The sequence below is a fragment of the Crocuta crocuta genome, unplaced genomic scaffold (genome assembly GCF_008692635.1).
Source record: "Crocuta crocuta isolate KB4526 unplaced genomic scaffold, BGI_CrCroc_1.0 scaffold323, whole genome shotgun sequence".
In the NCBI taxonomy this organism is placed as follows: Eukaryota; Metazoa; Chordata; class Mammalia; order Carnivora; family Hyaenidae; genus Crocuta; species Crocuta crocuta.
In genome coordinates this window covers 307,005-323,569 of record NW_027536465.1, presented here as the reverse complement: position 1 = coordinate 323,569, position 16,565 = coordinate 307,005, and the positions used below count along the sequence as shown (strand labels likewise).

The following is a 16,565-nucleotide window of genomic DNA, read 5'->3' as shown; positions in this document are numbered from 1 at the left end:
AGAGGAGGGCGGACAGGCGCGGGGGCCAGAAGGCTGAACGGGTATCCGGAGAGACGAAAACGCACACCCTGGGGCTGGAGAGAGATAACGGAGAGAAGATCCAAGGGCCAAAAAGCGCGCAGGCGACACTGTGAGCAAGAGAGTAAGGAAGTGATAAAGAGTGGGGTGGGGGGTGTGGATCTCCCCAGACACCGCCCCCGCTGTCAGGGCCCTTCCGGACTGGAGGGGGGTGGCGAGGGCGGGGCTGCAGGGGCGGCGAGAGGCGCGAATCCAAAAGCGAAGGGCGCGAAGGGTGGCTGGGGAGTTCCAGAGAGGTGGCTTGCCAGGTAGGGCGCTGGGGCCCTGGGGGGGNTGCCGCCGTTACTATTTCTGTGGACGGTCTCCAAAACTGGGCTCAGTTCCTGCTGCTTCCCTCCCTGCCAACGTGGGATAGAGAGGCTTTTTGCAGCTGTTGCTAACAGCTGGCCTCCCCCCACCCCTCCCAGAACCCTTGGGCCACATCTACTTTCCCAGGAAGCCCCCCCCCAGAGCCAAGCAACCTCTGCCTTATTTTACAGGATCCGGAGAATTGCCCACTGCGTGTTTTGCCCAGGCCCCAGCTAGAACCAGAGCCTACTGGGACAGAAACGTGTGCCAGAGGAATTTTCCAGGTGCTGGACGGCTAGCCCTTGAGACTTCTGTGGTCAGCGCGGGAGGCCCCCACTGAATCTCGGGGATCGGCTTCAGCTGAGGCCATGCTGGGCCAGGGTCTGTGTCTTCGAGTGGCCACCCTGCTGACAGGGCTGCTGGAATGCCTGGGCTTCGCGGGCGTCCTCTTCGGCTGGACGTCACTGGTGTATGTCTTCAAAGCAGAGCATTACTTTGACAAGCTGTGTGAACAGGATGCCGGTCCCACGGGCAACTTCACAACTGGTAAGGGACGTCTCTAGGGAGGTAGAGTCTGGTTCCCAGGCGGTAGGAAGGGGTATGAGGGACCCCATCCTCTGCCCACACTGCCAGCCTTTCTGTGCTGAGCAGAAAGGAGTGTCAGCCTCCCCACCAACCCCCTGACCTTGACCTAGGAGGGAAGTACCAGCCCCCGAGGGGTAATTAGGGGCTGTCACGCTTCAGTTCCCTGAGATCTCCCCTTTCTCTCCTCCAGACTGCAAAGCACAGGATGAGAGGTTCTCACTCATCTTCACCTTGGCTTCCTTCATGAACAACTTCATGACCTTCCCTGCTGGCTACATCTTTGACAGGTTCAAGACCACCGTGGCTCGCCTCATAGCCATGTAAGTGCTGAAGGCCCGGCCTGGGCAGAAGAAAGAGGAAATCAGGACAGGCAAGAGGAAATCAGCCTCACTTGCCGGGAGGCCCAGCCAGGCGACTGGGCAGTTCTGCCCGGCCCCGTCCTGGCAGCAGTCAGAAATAGCCCAGGACGGGGACTCTGTGTGGATCCACCCTCTTCCATGCACCCCTACTTCTCCTTTCCCCTGCCCTGTTCTTCCTCTGTTCCTCATGAGTGTATTGAAACGGAGCAGGAGCCCAGGCCCACTTCCGGTGAGGGCTGGCCTGGTGCCTGGGTTAAAGTAACAGAACCTAAAATTGTCATTCTGCCTTCACCCCAGGGGGGCTTGTCTATATGTCCTACAAGGCCTCACATCCATGTTCTCCAGGCTTGTCATCTTCCTGACCATCTCCCCCCTGCCATTCCCCAGATACTTAGTTAGTAAGGTCTCCTGGGTATCCCCAGTGGTGGGATTCCCCGACCCCCTGATTGGAGGGGAGACAGTGGGGGTTTCACGGAGGGTGAGGGACCTCACCTCACTTACACAGGATGGCACTGCAGCTGGCCAGCTTCAGTGACAAGCAGCGGCCTGCTGAGGCCTTGAGAGGACCCAGAGCAGGTACCTGCTGACATATGCTTGGGGAATGAGCCAACAGACAGAGGGCCTGGAGGGTCACCTGATAAGCCAGTTCCTGCCCTTTAAGCCTTTGGCTGTATGATCCCTTTATCTCAGTCTGTCTTGGTCTGTGGCTCCCTGTCTCCCTCCTACCCTTTCCTTTGTCCCCTCCCTTCTCTCTGGCCTTCGGAGGTGAAAACTCTGACCTTCCTGCATTTCTCTTTTACTTTCATATAGAACACTTTACTTCTGACATGTCTGGTCACCAAACATGTGGGGTGTTTCCACACAACAAGCAATTCTGTGACGTCAGCTGGGTGTTCTGCCATTTCAGTCAGCTCTGACACTGTCCACCTGGAGCAGACAGCATGGCCTGGGGGTTCAGGGCTGGGTCCTACAAGCCTGTCCCCCATCTCACATGCCGGTTGCAAGGAGTAGGTCCCTCAGGTTACCCCCAGCTTTTGTCCGCCCATCGGAGATTCCCATGACCTTCTCCCTGTTGGACTGGATTATTTGCCAGAACAGCTCATGGAACTCAGGGAAACATGTTTTATCAGTTTATTAAAGGATCGGATAAAGGATACAGATGAAAGGTACGGGTTTGGAAGCTCTCTGAACTCCATACTATTGGGATTTTATGGAGGTTTCTTCGTGGAGGCTTGATCAATTATTAACTGTTTCCAGTCCCACCCGTTCTCTAGAGAAGTAGGGTTGGGGGAGCCTGAAAGCTCCCAAACTTCCAGTCGTGGTTTTGTCTTCCTGGTGACCGGTGCCCATGTAGGAGCTGTGCGGGAGCCTACCGGAGCCGCCCCCGTGGAAGAAGAAATGCTCCTAGTGCTCTTAGTATGGAGTTTACGAGGGTTTTAGGAGCCCCGTGTCAGGGATTCCAGGACAGAGCCCAAATGTGGATTTCTTATAGTAAACCACAATGTCACTGTACACTCCTCGTCTTTGAAGGTGGATCCCTTGTGGCAGAAACAACCATAACGTTCAAAAGATAGCAGCACGTTATCAGAAACACATTCAGTCATGGATAGCTATCCAGTCCCTCATCATAGCAACTGAAAATGTCTCCCAGGGCCACTTACATCTACAGGCTTCCGTTTGATCCCGTCAGGTTCCGGAAGCAGGCATGGTCTGAACATTATATACCTTTACCCTTCAGGCGTCTGGTATCATTGAGCTTAGGCAATAGGCTCTGCTGCTCTGAGCCTCTTTCGAAGTGTTCCTGTAATACTGGGTTTCCCTCATCACAGAGCTGGCTTATTCATCCCCTTACCCCCGTTCCCTTTCTCTATCAGTACCGTAACACTTCCACCTTTGGAAGGGTGGTTTGGCCACTGTGCTCATCTGGATTCCAGGCAGAAACACCCATTCAGCAAGTGCCTCCCCCTCAGCCCATCTGCCCTTTCAGACAGGGCAAATTTGCACAGGCATAGAACCCGCGGGCTGTCTTTCCCACCGGGCAATATGGTGGTACATGCTGTTAGTCCCAATTTTGGCAGGTAGAGGGACAGCACGCCTGCCCCACCAGGCCCTTAGGAATTCTAACACAGTTTCTTGCTTAGGAATCATCCCTGCTTCTAGCGCTTGTAGTGTCAGCCCTGGTCCTGTGACCACTTCATGGGGGAGAGAAAAATTCCCCTAGCCACAGTGCTAGCTAGGGGGAACGTTCTCCACTGGGACACAGAGTCCCCCCCCACCCCGTCCCCCGACACAGTCGGGTAAAAGAGAGACAGTCCCTCCGCATAAAGCCTGTTCTCTTATCTGAGTGCACCCCTCAAATGCCATAGTGATTTCCATAGAGCTGGGTCCCAGATGACCAGGTTTCCAGCGCCCTCCTACATGACCATACGGTCAGGTCATTGGGTCACCAGGAACCCGATCGTAGGGGCCTTTTCCATTGTAGATTTCTTTCCTCTCTGCGAGGGCAGGAGCACGCAGTTCATTCAGCCCCCTGAGCTGATCTGTTTTTACCTTTTTGGATCAGAGTGGGGGCCTTCCAATTAGGATGTTGTCCATTCATCTTGGAATACAGCCAGGTCGCTCTTTGTTGGTTAAGGGTTCTTTATGGGGCGCCGTCCAAGGGACGGTAGAATCCACCTGCTCCTCACATGGTTTCAGAGCCTCTTTTACGGGAAAAGAGCCTCCCTGTTCGCCATGTCTCCTCCTTGCTTTCCCCAGGCAGCACAATCCTGTTTAACCGTTGCTATTTTTAGTATATAATTCTTCTGGGCCTTGCCATCCCCATTAAAGCATTTCTCCGACACCATGCTAGACATTGTGGGCATTTCCTGTTTTAAGATCATTTGATGTACTTCAGTTATCTGTGTGGATTCAGTTAATGTCTGGTAGTGAGATAATAGTGCCCCTTAAACGGAAATTCTCTCGTCAGAGATCCCAGTCATTGTCGCTGGGAAGTGACCGCAGACGTTTGCCACGAGCCCCAGTTTAGGCTCCCCAGAGGGTCATGGACAGAGAATTTGTCTTCTAACAGCGTTCCACCTTCTGTTCCACATCATCTGGGCTCAAGGGGTCTCACTGGCTTCCATTTAACGTGCCCTGTTACCATGAAGGGCGGATGCACACTATGGTCTATGGTGCTAGATGGGCACTGCCTGGGCATCCACAGCGGCCCCCCCATAGACAGTTCAGGGAAAGGAGAGGCAAGCACTTCTCCCAAAGCCTGTTCAGACGTGCTGGGTCTCCTATAAACGTTTACCCTTCCTTCTATCAACCCTTCTCTTCCTGCCTGGAGCCTCCTTAGGACTTTGTCGACAAGTTCTTTCCCATATCAGGTAGGGGAAGGATTCCCGGCCAGGCCGCGCATCCGTTCTCATAAAACCTCAGGGGAGGGAGACACAACTTCTTTACAGAAAGCTTGTTTAAACAGTCCAACTTTCATAACATTTGTATGCCCCTTAATGTTTGTTTTTGAGAAAGAGAGGGAACACAGAAAGGGCAGGGCGAGAGGGAGGCAGAATCCGAAGCAGGCTCCAGGCTCTGAGGTGTCAGCACAGAGCCCGGCACACGGCTGGAACCCACGAACCCTGAGATCATGACCTGAGCCGAAGTCGGACGCTTAACCGACTGAGCCAGCCCGCGCCCCTGTCTTCCGGCTTTTAACATTTCTGTAAATGGGGACAAAGAGAATGGACTTGTGCGCAGGTACTTCAATGCTGGGGGTCAGCAGGGGTCCCTTCGGCTCCCCTCCCAGCCTGAGGCAGTGTTGTGTTAACACCTTTTTTGTTAACCTTATCAAATGTCCATTTCCTTTATTGCAGTCTCCATAACCCTCTGAAGATTTCCACCCACCAGTGATAAACTCACGACTCTCCTCTGTTTCCTCTCTTTTCCACCCCAATCAGTATTTGCTTTCTTCACCTTATTTCTTAATAACTGTTAAAAAAATTTCTACTCTTTTAAGACCAATCTCTTGATCCTTCCCTCCACCTTTCCCCATTCTTCTGTTAATTGACCTAATATATTTATTAGCATCTATAAGGCCCAGGAGAGGGAGCTGAGCCAGCACACTCACTAAGCCTTCCCAAACTGGTTTTTTTTTTTTTCCCTTTTGCTTGCCATAGGTTTTTATGGGGTGCCCAGGTGAAAGGGGCCCCCTTCACCGCAGCATTTACCTCTGAGACCTGGGCACAGGTCACCATTAAGCCACTCCCACATGTCTTGCACACAAAGGGTATCCGCTGCTCCATCTGGAATGTTCCATTTATAGGGGGACACGACCTTACAGTAGCTCCTGTCCAGTCCACCAGGCTGGCTGTGGCCTCAGGTATAAACTCCTATGTGTGTGGACTGTTCCAGAGCAGGCTCCTGGGTCCTTCATCCACCCAGACCATGTCCTTCTACTCTGCAGCACTCAAAACCCAAGACCCCCAAGTGAGGCAGTGACCCCACCCATTTCAGTAAAGGGTCTCTGGGAAGCTAAGGCTACCCATCCACAAAATATGGCAGCTTCTTTGCATGGTGCCTCCCCTCCCCCCCACCGTCCAGGTTTGTGGTTTTACCCTCCTCCCACACGGACTGCCTTCTTGGGGACCAAGAGGCCTTAGAGGAACTTTCTAATTTTTCCCTAGGGGGTGACTTCGAGGCTAATGGCTGAGGCTCAGACTGCCCCGAATCTGACCTTAGTCTAGCATGAATATCTGACCCAGCGCTCTCTTTTAATTTCGTCTTTGCTATTACGGATCTCCGTAACCAAGAGCTTATACCTTTCAGCTTTTGCTTATGACTTTGCACTTTGGTGAACCCGCGCCCTAGGAGTTGGATGCATTTCTGAATTCGGTTGGTAACTTTTCCCTTCAGTGACTGATTACACTGCAGCCACTGCTCCTCACCACAGTCACTGCGGAGCCACTGGAGAGCCACCCAGGAGCAGGGCCTCTTCATCCTTTTCTCCTCCTGGGAGCATGTGTTTCCTTGAGCCTGGGCCATTCTAGCAACTCTCACTTCACTGACGCCAACTGTATGGGAAGATCCTACACATCTCTTCCTGCATTCCCCCTTGACTTTCAACAGAAGGCTACCTTTCTGACACATCCGGTCACACATCCCACATGTGTGGGGGGTTTCCCCAAACCATGCAATTCTGTGACACCAGCTTGGTGTCCTACAATGTAACTCAATTCTGACACCATTGGCCTGGAGCCTCAGGTCCTCTGGGTTAAGGGCTGGGTCCCATGAGACTGCCCTCCAACTTCAGATGCCGATCACAGGTGGTAGGTCCCCAGGTCACCCACAACGTTGGTCTGGCTTGGCTACAAATTAGAGGTTCCTAGGATTTCCTTTCTCTTGGACTGGATTATTTTCTAGAGGAGCTCACAGAACTCAAGGAAACATTTACTTATGTTTACCGGTTTATTGAAGGACATGATAAAGGATACAGATAAAGAGGCAGATGAATAGATATGTAGGGTGAGGTCTGGGACAGTCCTTAGCACGGGAACTTTCGTTCTGGTACCGTCGGGGGTGTGACATCCCCTCAGCATGTGGTTGTATCTACCAGCCCATCAGTTCTCATGGAGGCTTGATCAATTATTAATCATTTCCAGCTTCTTTCCACTTTTTGCAGAAGTGGGGGGGCAGGGTTAAGAGTTTCAAGCTTCTAATTCTGGCGTACCCAGGAGCCCACCCAGAGTCACCTGATTAGAACAAAGATGCTCTTCTCATTCCTTTTTTTTTTTTTAATTTATTTCTAGGAGAGAGAGACAGCGTGAGCAGGGGAGGGTCAGAGAGAGAGGGAGACACAGGCTTTGAAACAGGCTCCAGGCTCTGAGCTGGCAGTCAGCACAGAGCCCGACGCGGGGCTCAAACCACGAACCGCAAGATCATGACCTAAGCGAAAGTCGGACGCTAACCGACTAAGCCACCCAGGCGCCCCGATGCTCTTCTCATTCTTATCACTAAAGAGCTTACAGGTGTTTTAGGAGCCCTGTGAGAGCACTGGGGATAAGGACCGAATGCATATTAGGAAATGTATATTTCCTATTGTAAGTCAGAACATCAGACTGAGGCACGGCTTCTATTACCGCATGTCTTGCAAGACCCCCAGACTGCTAAGAGATCCCCATAACCTTGGGATTGTGCTCCTGAAATCCCAGTGCCCTAGAACTTCTAGAATAGCCCCATCATTTCCTTATATAGAAAAGGCTCCAGAGGCACAGAGAAGGGCAGTGCCTTACCCAAGATCACACAGCAAGGAGGAATTAGAACTCAAAGTTTTGCTTTGTAGACCAGGCACTAATCCCTTTCTCCAGGGGATTGGCTGTGGGGACCCCAAGTGGGAGGACCTTGGTTCTATCTCCTCTGCCTTTTTCTTTACAGCATTTTCCACCTCCCATTGTATATTTCAGATTTCTCTATACCAGTGCCACCCTCACCATAGCCTTCATCTCTGCAGGTGAGTGTTCTCAGAGGGGTGGGAGGGACACAAGCTCAGGGGCACCTGGTAGATGGGAAGGTGATGGGCAGAAAACACTGACCCCCACAGTTGTTGAGATCCACAGACTTTGAGCTTGAAAGAATCTTTGAAGGAGTGATTGCAGGTCTATGAAACCGGTTTGGGCTGCTGAGAAATGCAAAAATAAATAAGGGCAATGGAGGGACTGCTTCCAAGAGAAGCATTTATTTGAACGATTCCTTCCTTTGTCTTATCTGTGTTAACATGTTCTCTTTTTATTTTTATTTTTTTTTTAAATGTTTTATTTATTTCTAGGAGAGAGAGAGAGACAGCGTGAGCAGGGGAGGGTCAGAGAGAGAGGGAGTCACAGACTGAAACAGGCTCCAGGCTCTGAGCTGGCAGTCAGCACAGAGCCCGACGCGGGGCTCGAACCCACGAACTGTGAGATCACGACCTGAGCGAAAGTCGGACGCTTAACCGACTAAGCCACCCGGGCGCCCCTACATGTTCTCTTTTTAAAAACAAAATGATAGTTTAACAACAGAACTCCCCTATGATCCAGCAATAGCACTGTAAGGAATTTCCCCAAGGGATACAGGAGTGCTGATGCATAGGAGGTACATGTACCCCAATGTTCATAGCAGCACTCTCAACAACAGCCAAATCATGGAAAGAGCCCAAATGTCCACCAACTGACAAATGGATCTAGAAGATGTGGTTTATGTATACAATGGAATACTACATGGCAATGAGAAAGAATGGAATCTGGCCATTTGTAGCAATGTGGATGGAACTCGAGGGTGTTATGCTGAGCGAAATAAGTCAGGCAGAGAAGGACAGATACCATATGTTTTCACTCATATGTGGAACAAGAGAAACTTAACAGAGGACTATAGGGGAGGGGAAGGGGGAAAATAGTTAAGGAGAGGGATGGAGGTAAACCATAAGAGACTCTTAAATACTGAGAACAAACTGAGTGTTGATGGGGGTGGGAGAGAGGGGAAAATGGGTGATGGGCATGGAGGAGGACACTTGTGGGGATGAGCACTGGGTGTTATATGGAAACCAATTTGACAATAAAATATTTAAAAAACCCCAAAACCATGAAGGATGGTTTTTTTTGAAAATATTCTTACTTAGTAGGGCAAAAGTCAACAGCCATCTTGTAGTCAAGTTTTCGTTTCAAATTGTACTGGTCTATGAACATAGGAAATTCCCAAGGCCTGGGAATTTCCATCGGGTTCATTCTCCTCGTCTCTCATTATGTAGAGGAGAAGACTGAGGCTGGAGAGAGATGCCTTGCAAAGACTTGTAGGGGGAATGCTCTCTCCTGGTCTCTGGGTTGTGCCGGCCAAGCACCATGCCTGGCATACAGGAAGTGCTCCAAGTTTAATGAACCTGGGAAACACAATGCAAGGCCATTTCTTGCTCGGACTTCACAGCACTCCATGAGATAGGAAGACTGAGGACAGTTATTCCCATTTAACAGATACGGTGACCGAGTCACAGATTGGGAATCCAGCTCAAAGTCATGCAGTAAATTAGAGGCTGGTCTTGAGGGCCAAATCCAGGCTTCTCTCCCCAGCAGAGTGTCAAGCATAAATAGAAGGGCTGCTGTGGCCTTAATGAGGGGAGGGAACAGTGGCTTCACTTTGAAGTCTTGCCTCTGCCCATGGATGTGCAGGGCAGCTACAGACTGAGGGCCACCTTCTCTGAGGAACAAGGGGCTCCGGAGACCTCCACAAGGTCCCTCTGTGGGGACATTCGGGGGGCCCTGACCACTATCTTAAGATTCTCCAAGGAGGCTAGACAGCTGGCCAGAATTGGGGCCCTGGCCCCAGGATGGTTGGGAATTTGGAGCAGGTGGGAGCCAGCCTTGCACTGTGACACCACCCCCACCTCTGTTTTTGATCACTGCAGACTCGGCCTTCCTGCTCTTCCTGGCCATGCCCATGCTCACGGTCGGAGGAATCCTGTTTCTGATCACCAACCTGCAGGTGTGAGCCCTAATCCCAGGCACCTGGTGGGCGGGAGGGGCGGGTAGAGGGAGGGAGAAGCCCTTTTCTGCATCGGCTACCTCCAGTGGGGTTGGCTCAAGCGGGGGCAGCGGCTCGTGGGATGGAGGTGGGTCTGGGTATAATAAGGGCCTGGTGCATGCTGGGTGCACAGGAAATACCCTTTCACGATGAATAAGTGATTCGCATATTCTCTAGGTGGGGAACCTATTCGGTAAACACCGCTCAACCATTATTACCCTCTACAATGGAGCATTTGACTCTTCCTCGGCCATCTTCCTTATCATTAAGGTAAAAAACACCCATTAGCAGCATTGATTGAACACTGATATGTGCCAGACACTTGTCTTGTGAGCTTTGCATGATTTCTTTCCTTCGACCCTCCTGCAGCCAGTAAACGTGACACTTGAACTTGAGCCCAGACGTGTCTGCTTCTAGAGCCTCATGTGGTAATGGTTAAGCTCTTTATACCTACGTAGGAGTTTTGGAGAGAAGCTGTGATGTGCCTGGGCTGGTGTTAGGCAGGGGCTGGGAGCCCTTTGGAGTCGGGTGTTTGTACCTCTGAGCTTCTAGTTTGGACAAGAAGGTGGGAGCATTAGCGGCAGATGCAGAGGCCTCTCCAGCTCTCCTACAGGATGATTTTGGGGATCAGGGGATGGGCTGTTCTCAGTGGTTCACCCAACAGCCATTCCACTGTCTTCATTACTAACAATTCTGTCTGGGCAGTGATGCGTCCAGCCCAGAGGACGAATCCTCATTGTTCTAAGCCAATTGTGACAATCCCTTTCCCCCCTGCTAGTGATGGGTAAAGGTGATCATATTATCCAGTCCTTATTAATGAGGTGAAGGGTGTATCTCCTGGAAGTGTTTAGGGGATATTTCCCCTCCCTGATGGAAGGTGAGAGCAGAGCAGACAGAAAGCCTTTCTCCTTGAGCCCCACTTCCCACTTTTTCTCATTGAATGTTGCGATGGCAGGATGCGATTGCTGGCATTGTGGCAGCCATGCTGTGATTAGGAGGCAACCAGCTGGAGGGCACTAAGGATGACTGGGTGGAAGGAATGAAAGAGTGTGGGTCCCTGACACCCAAAGATGCCTAACCTGGGCCTTCCCTCCAGGCTTTGTGTCAACCAGAGGCAGCTGGCACAGCCCATGGGCCCTGGGGGAGGAGAAGAGGGTCTCTGGGAGTCACTACCAGACATGAGACTAGCTTAGTCTTGGAGTGCCTTGGCTTGGAGGGTCACCCGGAGACTGGTCCCCAGGGGCACTTACTCTACCCTCTCTACCCCTGGCACAAGAGTCACTTCCTGCTTCTCCCTTCTTCTCCTGGGTGTGCCTCCCGTTCTGTCTTCCCTCCTTAGAGTTGACAGGAGAGAGAGAGAGCAGGGGCTGAGTTCTTCCTTTAATCTGGTCTTGCTGCCGCCTACTCTGACCCAGACCAGGTCATCACACCTCTCTGGACCTCACTTTCACCCCCTGTAAAGGGTGGACACTGGGCTACATCAACGGTTTTCAAACTGTGTGTTGAGGAACACTGAGGGGTTCCTTTGATATTACGTTGGTCACTGAGGAGAATGAGGGGGAGGATGACGATGTGTTTCATAAGTTGAATTTTTGTGTAAAGTTGTGTCTGAGAAAAAGGACTTGGCTGCTATTAAATAAAAATTAAAAAGCGGGAGGCTGGCAGGTGTCTGAGAAGCCACATTAGGAGACTTGACAAGGCGGTGGGGATGGGCGACACACGATGGCTCCCCTGCTGGGCGAGCCTGTGCGTGGGTCAGGTGTCTTTGATCAGTGTCCAGGCTGGAAGGCAAGAGCGGTTACAGGCTGGCCTTCCGGCCCATGCTTCTTACCTTTTTTTTATTTGGTAAAACACACATAACATAAAATTTACCACCTTGACCTGAGCCGAAGCTGGACGCTTCACCGACAGAGCCACCCAGGCGCCCCAGTTCCCTCCTTTTTAAGGCTGAATGATGTCCCGTTGTGTGTACGTGCCGCATCTCATTTACCCACTTCTCTGCTAATGGTTTGCTTTGACCTTTTGGATGCTGTGAATAATATTCCACGGATATGGGTGTTATGCTGACTTTTCCCTCCTACTTCTGCAGCTCCTTCATGAACAGGGTGTCAGCCTCAAGGCCTCCTTCATCTTCCTTTCCGTCTTCAGTGCCTGGCATGTTGGGCGTACTTTCCTCCTGATGCCCCAAGGGCATATCCCCTACCCACTGCCCTCGAACTACAGCTACGGGTAAGGACTGTGATCTGGTGACTGTGGGCCAGAACCTTTCACCTGACCTGTGGTAGGAAGCCAGGGGTGGGACAGACATGACCTCCTGTCACAGGACAGGAGGACTGCACTAGGGGTGTATCAGCTAGCTACTGCTGTGGAACAAACTACTGCAAAACTCAATAACATTAACTGTTTCTTATTTTTCATGAGTCTGTGGGTAGCTGGCTAGTTCTACTGATCAGAGATGGACCTGGATGGTGTCAACAGGCTCGCTTATGCCTCTGATCATCCGGTGGGCTAGCTGGAGGCTGGCTAGGGAAGATGGCCTCCCTCACATGGGGTTTGTCTGTCAGTCATTCAGGGTGACAAAGATGTCTGGGTCCCAGGGCCCTCATCCTCCATCAGGCTAGTTCCAGGAAACAGTGCAGGAAACTGTTTCCAAGAAACAGTGCAGACGTGCACAAGGTTCCTTAGAATTGGCCCAACATCACTTCTGTTGCATTCCCTTGGCAGAAGCAGCTTGCAAGGCCAGCCCTGATACAGGGGCTGCAGAAACAGTGCTGCAAAGTCCCATTGCCAAGGTCAGAGAACAGAGCAGGCACGGAAATGTGCCATTTTTGCAGAGCACCACGGGTAATGGGGAGGGGGGACATTCACTGGTGCTCACTTACTCTTTGCCGCACCCCACGTGCCCTCTGGTGTCATTGTGTGATGATCCTCCCTGATAAATATCCTTATCTCCGTTTTCCAAATGAGAAAAATGAGGCTCAGAAGGGCTAAGTCTGAGCGGTGTTTCCACAGCTGGGAGGAGGCAGAACTGGGATTTGAACCCCGGCCCCGCCCACTTTGCTCACACTTCCAGTGGTTTCCAAGCTTTGCTGTGTAATAGAATCACTGGAGAGCTTTAAAAAACATGGAAGCCTGGGGCGCCTGGGTGGCTCAGTGGGTTAAGCATCCGACTTGATTTCAGCTCAGGTCATGATCACACAGTTCCTGAGTTCCAGCGCCTTGTTGGGCTCTGCTGTCAGCGGGGAGCCGGCTTTGGGTCCTTTGTCTCCCTCCCTCTCTGCCCCTGCCCTGCTCACCCTCTCTCTCAAAAATAAATAAACAATAAGCATGTAAAAAAATATATGGAAGCCTGGCTCCTGTGCCCAGACTTTCGGAGGTGACTGGTCGGGGCTGTGGCTTGTGCAGTGAAATTTGGGGGCCCCCGCAGCCTGAATCTCAGGCCCAGCTCTCAGTTCTTGGGTTGGGCTGGGGGCTTCTGCGTCCACAGGCTGTGCTCTGGGAACGACACCAGAGAGGAAGAGAAGACGGCGGAGTCTGGAAAGCTGGAGCTGCAGTCCAAGGAGTTCCTTCCAGCAAAGGAAGGTGAGTCCCGTTGGTTTAGATGCTTCCCCTTCAGAACCCAGCAGCCGACTTGGTGCTCTGCCTCCTGCCCCCCATTCTAGCTGCTCTGTCCCCTCCCACCCCTCCCCGCCCCGGGGGACTCAGAATCACAAAGGTCCATCCCAGGCACCTGGGTGCCACAGTTGGCTAAGTGCCTGACATCGNCTAGAGAATGGAGGGGGGTGGGTGATCAGGCATTACCATCCATGAAGTCAGCTCCCGGGGTGCGATAGGGATGCAAGGGCATAAAGCCTATGCTGGGGGAGGAGGGGGATGACATCAGGAAGACTTCCTGGAGGAAGTAGCTTCTGAGCTGAGTCCCAAAGGATGAGCATGAAGTGAGGGGATGAGAAGGAGGGCCCTGGGAGAGTAGCCCTGGAATATACTGGGGTCAGGTTGGTGAAGGAGCTAGCAAAACAGTGGGGGAGCTGAGGAATCCCAGAGGGGATTTCAGTCTGCCCGGGGGTGCAGAGAAGGTGCTGAAGGGAGAGAGGCAACAAGTGGCAGGCGGTGCCATGCCACGGAGCGTGGATGCAACCCTCAAATGAGACCAGAGGAGTAGGGGGCCACTGAGGTACCCCCTTCCCCGGCCCTGTGCGTCCTGCCCCCGCCAGAGCATTTTGAGATCTCAGGCATCAGATCATCTCATCTGTAAATACTTCAGTTTGGCTCTCTAACAAACAAGGCCCTTTTTATTTAAACATCGCCGTATTATCATTGTCATCTAAAAAAACACTCCAATAATTTCTTAACACCATCTAACATGCAGCCCTGTTCAAATTTCCCACATTATCTCAAATATGCCTTTTAAAATTAAAAAAAAAATTTTTACAGTTGGTTTGTTCGAATTAAGATGCACACGGGGTCTGCCCCGTGTATTTGGTTGATGTGCCTTATGTGTCATTTTACATTATGTCCCCTCCCCTCCCCCCACCTTTTGTTTCTTCTCGTTGTTTATTTGTTGAAGAAACTGGGTCATTTGCTCTGTCAGATGTCCCCCAGATTGGATTTGGCATCCTTTGGTATCACTGAAAGATGTTTTTTTGATTGGGTATTTCCTATAAACAGGCAGATTGGAGGCTCGAAGAGATGCAGTTTAATATTTTTTTTGGCGAGCATGGCTTGGAGGTGGAGCTGTGGGCTTTCTCTGGTTCTTATCAGCCCCTGGTCCTGGCTGTCCCTGTTCTTACGATGTTAGGATTGATCGGTGGGTCCAGACATCGCCAGTCTGATGCACCCATTACCGAGTTTCCCATCAGCCGCCCGGCTAATGATTTTAGTAGCTACTGGTCATCACTGCTGGGCTCCATTATTTTATTAGGATTGCAAAATGGAGATTTTTCTATTTCTGTCTTTCCTTCTGCATTTACTTGCTAGAGCTCCTCCAGGAAGAAAAGCTTTCCCTCATTGGTGGCTTTGCACCCTGAAATAAGTGCTTGGCTTTTCCTCTGTTTACCAGTTTCAGAATAATGACTTGGTACCCTAGCAACCTCCAGAGGTGATGACTTGTCGCTTCTCCTTTATTTCATTCATTACTTTACTTCTTAATGTCATTTCCCTTTCAAAGTCTCATTTCAAATATATTTGATTGGGACACCTGGGTGGCTCAGTCAGTTAAGCGTCCGATTTTGGCTCAGGTCATGATCTCACGGTTCATGAGTCCGAGGCCCGTGTTGGTCTCTGTGCTGACAGTGCAGAGCCTGCTTGGGATTCTCTGCCTCCCTCTCTCCCTGCCCCTCCCCTGCTCACATGCTGTCTCTTTCTCTCCCAAAAACCAATGAACAATAAAAAAACAAACAGTTTAAATATACTTGACATGTTTCCATCCATGTCAATCACGATTCTTCTTGATGCTCAAATCAGTCCATCTTTGGTCATTGGGAACTTTACCAGTTCAGAGTTTGTGTCCTTTCACACAGCGCCATTAGGTTTAGGGAGTGTCCTATTTCCGAACACAGTGAAATGTTCAGATCCCCGTCACGGGGTATGTTTCCTGGCCCAGACCTCAAACAGCCGTTTCCCCAAGTAGTCCTGGGTCCCTTGAAGTGGGAAATGGTATTTAAAGATGGCAGTCTGGACACTAGGACTTCCAATTCTCCTGGTTGTCTGTGCTTTTAGGTGTTGGAGAGATGTAACATAGTTTAATCCAAAGTTTTCTTTCTTGGAGCGCTGGGGCGGCTCCGTCGGTTAAGTATCTGACTCTTGATTTCAGTTTGGGTCATGATCTCACCGTTCATTAGATCGAGCCCCATATCTGGCTCTGTGCTGACAGTGCAGAGCCTGCTTGGGATTCTCCTCCCCTTACATGCTTACGTGCTCTCTCTCTCTCTCTCAAAATAAATAAACATTAAAAAAAAAACCCAAAACAAAGTTTACTTTCTTGATTTTATATCTATGTCTCTTTTCTGAAAACTGTAGTTCCTCACAATGCTATATACGTACACTGTATACACGTAAACTCTATGCTCTCCACTGTATACATATGCACATGTATAGTATTTTAAAAATATATTTTATACATAATGCCTGGCTTCACAATATCAACACTATTAATAACCATACGATTGCTGAGTACTGTTGCCCTTCCTTCCTTCCTCCCTTGCTTATCCTTAAGTTATATCCCAATGAGATGTGCAGTCAAATGACGGTGTTTTAAGAGTCACCATCTCTGTATGTTTTTTGGTTTCTGAGTTTTTGGGATTGGTTTCTGACTTTTTGGAATTGCTTTGTTTTCTTCCTATTCTTTTAATTTAATTTAAATTTTTTTTAAGTTGGCTTATTTTGAGAGAGAGAAAGATACAGGCAGGGGAGGGGCAGAGAGAGAGGGAGAATCCCAAGCAGGCTCTGCACTATCAACACAGAGCCTGACATGGGCCTTGAACTCACTAACTGTGAGATCATGACCTGAGCTGAAATCAAGAGTCGGATGCTTAACCAAAGGAGCCACCCAGTCACGCCTAATTTTTATTTTTAGTCGATTAATAGCAAATAGTTAAATTTTTCCCAACTGTGAAATACAATATATTCGAAGACGTTTCATTTCCCTTTCCATTCCCTGTACCTCCATTCATTCCCTCTTTCTTTAGGTAATTATTTTTATGGCTTTTTAAAGAAAATGCAGAAGATTTT

At 50.4% G+C, this 16,565-nt stretch overlaps 1 protein-coding gene across 1 annotated transcript in view; it reads left to right on the top strand.

The window, feature by feature from the left end:
- Nucleotides 1-263: 263 nt before the first annotated feature.
- Nucleotides 264-16,565, top strand: part of SLC43A3 (solute carrier family 43 member 3) — a 19,248-nt gene continuing 2,946 nt past the window's right edge. The window contains exons 1-8 of the mRNA XM_077748806.1: nucleotides 264-326; nucleotides 558-912; nucleotides 1,142-1,271; nucleotides 7,754-7,800; nucleotides 9,721-9,797; nucleotides 10,014-10,106; nucleotides 11,926-12,065; nucleotides 13,324-13,418. Of these exons, the coding sequence (XP_077604932.1) occupies nucleotides 735-912; nucleotides 1,142-1,271; nucleotides 7,754-7,800; nucleotides 9,721-9,797; nucleotides 10,014-10,106; nucleotides 11,926-12,065; nucleotides 13,324-13,418 (760 nt within the window). The 5' untranslated portion in view covers nucleotides 264-326; nucleotides 558-734. The remainder of the gene's footprint in view (nucleotides 327-557; nucleotides 913-1,141; nucleotides 1,272-7,753; nucleotides 7,801-9,720; nucleotides 9,798-10,013; nucleotides 10,107-11,925; nucleotides 12,066-13,323; nucleotides 13,419-16,565) is intronic.